Below are 6,274 nucleotides of genomic sequence, written 5' to 3' on the forward strand. Positions count from 1 at the left end.
ATTTTTAGCAACTTGGGTAAAACCCCTAACTCGATAATCTGCATAGACACAACATATAACATATTCCATCCTTATATTTGCCAAGTACGATTGCAAAAATCAATTTACCTAATACAACAAAAAGAAGGGAATTAGCAGGAAACAACAGGTGTTAAAACACGCCACAAGAGTGTTAAAACACACCACAAGATAAAAAGAGCATCGGCTATTAAGTGTGTTAAACCTAAATATCATCTTACTCCACACCGAGATAACCCAAACCACAAACCTTAATTTGCACGGGTGGGTTGCTCTGTGCCGCACTCCCCACCAAGTGGATCGCTTCCTCCCTCACTTCTGCCCTCGTGTGGTTGAACAACGATATCACATCAGGGAAACCCCCGATCTTCACTAAGTCGTTAGCATTGTCGATCTGCTCGGAACAGTGTGAAGATAAAAAGTTAAAATTTATCAAATAAAAACGTGGTCGCTGAACCCACAGTATAAATTAACTCGTATTGTAATTTTTGATTTATTGAGAAATTTAATTAACTGAGGATTGGGTGTAAAAGCAAATCAATAACTGGACATGTGTCGCACCAAGTTTTACCCTGCTATTTGTAAGATGTTAAGGAAGTTAAAAGTTTCACTGTATTTTAACAAAACCACCCCATATTCTGAATAAAATCTAAAACACAACCTCAAACACAAACAAAATATATATTTTACATGCTAAAGATACAAACCCCCACCTGATGCACATAATACTCGAGATCCTGAAGAGCCAAGATGATCGCGGACTCCTCCCCAGAAGTCCGGAGGACTCCTAGCAACCTCTTCATTACATCAACATCACTCTCTTGTTTCATCTCATATTGACCAAGAACCTCCTTGATTTCATCCATGGATTTGAACTTCTTCTTCACATCTTCCTGGGTTTTGTGGTTACTTTAGTTGCAGTTTATACATAACTGTGGATTATATAATAACACGACAGCAACAATATATATATATATGTGTCAGGTTAGTAATGTGTTGTTGCTGCCAGCCATGTTAGCGTCTGAAACAAATATTCTGGTAATTGATCCTTTTCTCTGGTAATAAGTTTTCCCGGGTTCATCGTTCCAATATTGTTTATTTGTAAATTATGAATAAAATATATATATGCTGCCAGCCATATTATAAGACTGAAAGAGATCTTCTGGCAATTTTTATTTGTGATGAAGTTACTACCATTGTCCTACGTGTCCTTGGACAAAACACTTAACCGTAAATTATACAGCAGACAAAATATCGTTTGTTTAAGATCACAAACAAACAATTCCACGTTATTTTCCACCACCCACCACTTTACTATCCAAGGTCGATTCCGCTTTTATTTTCTTCAACGCTTGTTTCAACTCTGCCACCGAGTGGCCGTCCATCTGTGGACTGGATAAGAGAAGTTTATTCACAAACTGTCATTGCCCGGCTATGTAAGATAATTCAGTTAAATATATCGTAGAGTAATAGGCCAAATCTGGCTAAAATCTCAAGTCCTTCCCCATTGTACAAATAAGTAGTATTTATTCATAGCATGCTATGGTTTATTCAACTACATTATTGAATGTTTTCACCTTCCCTCCTTCTTCCCATCCTCCTGTTCAACCGTCATGACCTGCATGTTCTTCCCACCCCCACCCTCGTCCATTAACTTGGCCCATCTTCCCCCACCACTCATGTCCATCTTAACATGGAGGCCAGGTGGGATCGCTTGCCCTGGTATGGGACCATGTTAAGGGTCAGGTAACTTTACATTTAATAAACTTTGGTTTAAATCACATCAAAACAACATGATAAAGAATGTTATGTTACAATTAAGGGCATAATTATCTCTTTGAATACGATAACGAAGATTAAAGTAATTAAAACAACGAAGAGAAAGGATTTAACAGCAAAACGACAGTCGTTAAAACACGGTATGGGTAAAAACTGTTTAAGTAAAAGAGTCAAATAAATGCGTCGTTGTTAAACCATAATTAACTTTAATTCCACAAACAAGCAAATAATTTAAACCCAGGACCCTAAAAAATAAATAAATAAAAAACAATCCTCGCCTTCTTTGACTTCCTGCCACTCGTGTGTTGGAACAAACGCCATTGTCTCGTCATCAACTTTAACAATTCCTTCGCTCTGATTGGTTGAACCGACTTCAAAAAGTAGAAAGACAATGAAATAATAAACATTCATTATGATGTCACATTCACAGTTTCTAGAAAATCTATAACTTTAATTTAAAAGAAAAATGTTGAAATAGTGAGATTAAAAAGATATATTGACAGTGGGCAAGAAAATACTGGGTTTGAGGCTCGCCGCTGCTACCATTGTGGGTGCATGTGTCCCTCGTATGTGTCCTTGGGCAAGACACTTAACAGCAATTGCTTCAACCCAGTGGTCACTAATGGGTTGTCTAAGTTGTCAACCATATAGAAAAACAATCACCCACAAAGTTACACACGTGGTAAAACCAACAAATTCTTATGCTAACATTACAAATCCACACATTTTAAGGTAAATACTAAATAAAAACCAAACTATTTTACCGTTTCCACTTTCTTTTTCAACCCAGAGTAGCGTCCCCGTATTTCCAGCAACAGTTTTAATATTATCACCCAAACAACATGAAACCTTTGCTGAAAATACGGGTAGCGACTCGCGGGTAAATCCCGTCGCTGATATTTATATAGGTCTGTGTGACGTCATAAGTACGCGTGTCCTTTCCAGAGACAATACGGTTTGTTGCATCATAAAGTTGCACCATATTTCGTTAGTCCCGGGGTATGAGGTTCAATTCCTACTACAGTACGTTGGTGTATAATATTATTGTAATGTCTGCTTATCCACAAACTGCAATAGCTTTAGCAGCAGCTCGACTGTGGGCATGGGAGTGGCAACCATGGATAAGTTACTCGAGTTCCCACCCACGAGAATATAAATGACCAAACCAACCAAAAGTCATGTCTGCTTATCCACACACTGTAATAGCTTTAGCAGCAACTCGACTGTGGGCATGGGAGTGGCAACCATGGATAAGTCACTCGAGTTCCCACCCACGAGAATATAAATGACCAAACCAACCAAAAGTCATGTCTGCTTATCCACACACTGTAATAGCTTTAGCAGCAGCTCGACTGTGGGCATGGGAGTGGCAACCATGGATAAGTCACTCGAGTTCCCACCCACGAGAATATAAATGACCAAACCAACCAAAAGTCATGTCTGCTTATCCACACACTGTAATAGCTTCAGCAACTCGACTGTGGGCATGGGAGTGGCAACCATGGATAAGTCACTCGAGTTCCCACCCACGAGAATATAAATGACCAAACCAACCAAAAGTCGTGTCTGCTTATCCACACACTGTAATAGCATAATATAACTTTTTTATTTGAAATTGGACGGATAGCGATCATCAAGCTTAAACAATATTGCCACCAAACAATGGATGTACTTACGATGTAATAAAAGTGTAATTGACTGAAATAAGAGCAAGGCAAGAAAAGGAAAAGTTTAAATTTTGATCAAAAACAGATTTGTTCGGATTAGCGATGATAAAAAAATAAACGATAAATGATTTTAATGTTTCTAAACGTTAACTTTATATTTCAACCCAGAAAATAATATAAAAGTACAGAACTAAACATTTTGTGAATTAAATAACTTTTTATCCTCGCATGGCAGGGCAACAACATTCGTTATAACATGGGTGTTCTGTTTCATACACCTTGTGCCCGCTTAGGGAACTATTTGGGAACAATAACAATGGATTAAAAAATGCTGAATAAGAATTATGTCATAACAATCATTATGACGCAGCGTATTTTCCTTAACAATGGACATTGTGTTAACATTGTCTTCAACATTATGACATCACTAATATGACATCATCAATATCATCATTATGACATCATCATTACCTATTTGTTTCATGAGGTTTCAACTTTTGCTTCAATATTTGTTGAGTCATCATGAGGTATTGCTGAGTCATTATTTAATACTGCTGACTCATCAGATGACTGGGCAATATTTTGTGCTGTGTGGTTAAGGCTTTTAGCCAATTCTAACCTGAGGAAAATAAATAAATAAAACGTTGTAACTTTGTAATTTCTAACTTATATAGAGGCTTGATGCCGCTACCACTATATGCGGATGTAACTTGTACACACAAGGTGTATGAAACAGAACACTCTCGTTGCCATACACTCATACAGGGGGAAACTAACCACGCCCCACATCTTAGTTCTATATTGGGAGGGGTGGGTTTAGGCCAGAGTTGACCATTACCCAAACATCCAGTGTCTTACCCAAGGACACATACGCCCACAATGGTAGCAACATTCAACCCGGTATGTTTAAAAGCACCAAAACCACTCAGCCACGACACCAGATAAGTTGTTTGGGTGATCGGTCAACTGTGCGTCAATAATAATCAAGCCAACCACGAATCTTACTTCTTCCGATTAAAAGGTTCAAACTTCCTTCCTATCTCCTCCATCACTCTTTCCCACTCTTCCTCTTTCTCCTCCTGCTCCGAGCAACTTTCACGCTTGAGCGACTTCTTCTTCTGGGAATTTTTCTTAAGTTTTTGGATCCTTTGTTTCTTTTTATGCAGTGGGTTCGACTCGATGATCATTTCCTCGAGTTCAAAGGTCGGGTCGTAGTTCAACTCTTTTTGCTAAAGACATGTTTAACTGATTTATTCTTATTAAAGCATCATTTATTGATATTACCATTTTAAAACTAAAAATATTATAACAAACTGAATGAATGTAACTTATTGGTTTCACTCGGGAACTACAACCCATTAGTATGGGTCAAAACAGAAGTAACATTAACTCGTATGCGGGCACAAGGTAACTGAAACAAACATATTATAAAGGATACACATCATATAAAATACAACATAGATATCATAAAACAGTCTTGGATTATCTGGTATAAAATGTATTTTCATTCAAATTGGATTCTACCATTGGGCAAGGCCTAATCAGGGCTTGACAACTTTTTATATAACGGAAAAGCCAACTAATTCTGTACTAGGCTACATGATGCCTGGTAGCAAAACATAGATATCATATATAAACATAGACATCATATACCGATGGCTGAAACGTGGGTTGACCTTTTAACCTCATGACATCATCAGCTTCCATATTTTGACAAAATTCTTCCGAAATTAAACTTTCGAAACTTTGGATTCGTTTTGTAGGGTCGACTTTAAAAAGCTGCAAAATATAATATTTCTATTATGAATATAATACCACTGATCCTACGATGTGGTTTTAGATTGTTGTTCCGAAACATCTTAAACAAATATATATAGTTTTATAAGTGAAATTACTTGAGCTTTAATGAATGAAATGCCACATCATTATAAACAGTAATACGTACTCATTCATTAAACCTATACAATACGTGCTCAATTATTGTGGTTATTATTTCTTGGAAATAGTGAGGCGTCTACGCATACTTGCTGAATGATTTGATTGACGTACCATAGAAATAATAAGAAATAAGCAAACCTCGTAAAACAAAGAACTAATCATAATTGTGTCTTTAACCCACCAAACAATTTTTTCAATTTTTTAAACTTTTTTGTGGCTGTTGTGCTGCGTATGTTGTTTTCCATCTCGCAACAAGACAAGTGAGTTAGTGGGTGTCTTGTATAGAAATGATGGATGTATATATAATTATTTGTGTTGTATACTTATATATATTGTATATATGTACCCATGGATGTATATATATATGCGACATGGTATGAATGTATATATGTTGTTCTATTGCTTGCAATATGAATTACTCATAAAAATAAGTAATCTATGAATGTTGCATGTATACGCTGCATACATAGCTCACCTTAAAAAACAAGTTCATGATAGGTTGCCCCCAATCGACAGGGAACGAGATTGAGCCATCGTTGTGTAAAGCTGTAACTTCTTCATTCGTTGTGTCAGATCCAATGTTAAACGGACGCTATGTGTAATATTATGTAAAAACCAAATATACAAAGATTAGGTCAGTTTTAATACAAATATAAAGGACTATGCTATATATAAAATATATATAATTTTTTTCTGTTTAATGATTTTGGTTTAAAAACCAAAACCATCGTTATCACGATATATAGAAAAAAAGCATAAAATAAAAACATATTTCACAAAAGTTAGTTTTTATAATAAATAAACAAACATCTTACTTTGTGTCGCAATACTTCGTACATAGTGACCCCTAGTGACCACCAATCCACGGCGTA

The 6,274-nt window shown here is 36.4% G+C and overlaps 2 protein-coding genes across 2 annotated transcripts in view; both read right to left on the reverse strand.

Annotated features, from left to right (window-relative positions):
- LOC100187181 (nucleotide exchange factor SIL1-like) overlaps positions 1 to 2,689 on the reverse strand; it is a 5,569-nt gene extending 2,880 nt beyond the window's left edge. Inside the window, exons 1-6 of the mRNA XM_002119632.5 lie at positions 2,562 to 2,689; positions 2,076 to 2,168; positions 1,596 to 1,737; positions 1,326 to 1,410; positions 732 to 911; positions 269 to 412 (exon numbers count right to left, since the gene is read on the reverse strand). Coding sequence (XP_002119668.2) covers positions 269 to 412; positions 732 to 911; positions 1,326 to 1,410; positions 1,596 to 1,737; positions 2,076 to 2,118 — 594 coding nt within the window. The 5' untranslated portion in view covers positions 2,119 to 2,168; positions 2,562 to 2,689. The remainder of the gene's footprint in view (positions 1 to 268; positions 413 to 731; positions 912 to 1,325; positions 1,411 to 1,595; positions 1,738 to 2,075; positions 2,169 to 2,561) is intronic.
- Positions 2,690 to 3,385: 696 nt separating this feature from the next.
- LOC100179286 (serine/threonine-protein kinase 32A) overlaps positions 3,386 to 6,274 on the reverse strand; it is a 6,721-nt gene continuing 3,832 nt past the window's right edge. The window contains exons 7-9 of the mRNA XM_002120423.5: positions 5,118 to 5,243; positions 4,470 to 4,693; positions 3,386 to 4,083 (exon numbers count right to left, since the gene is read on the reverse strand). Coding sequence (XP_002120459.2) covers positions 3,945 to 4,083; positions 4,470 to 4,693; positions 5,118 to 5,243 — 489 coding nt within the window. The 3' untranslated portion in view covers positions 3,386 to 3,944. The remainder of the gene's footprint in view (positions 4,084 to 4,469; positions 4,694 to 5,117; positions 5,244 to 6,274) is intronic.

Source organism: Ciona intestinalis, unplaced genomic scaffold (assembly GCF_000224145.3).
Source record: "Ciona intestinalis unplaced genomic scaffold, KH HT000043.2, whole genome shotgun sequence".
In the NCBI taxonomy this organism is placed as follows: Eukaryota; Metazoa; Chordata; class Ascidiacea; order Phlebobranchia; family Cionidae; genus Ciona; species Ciona intestinalis.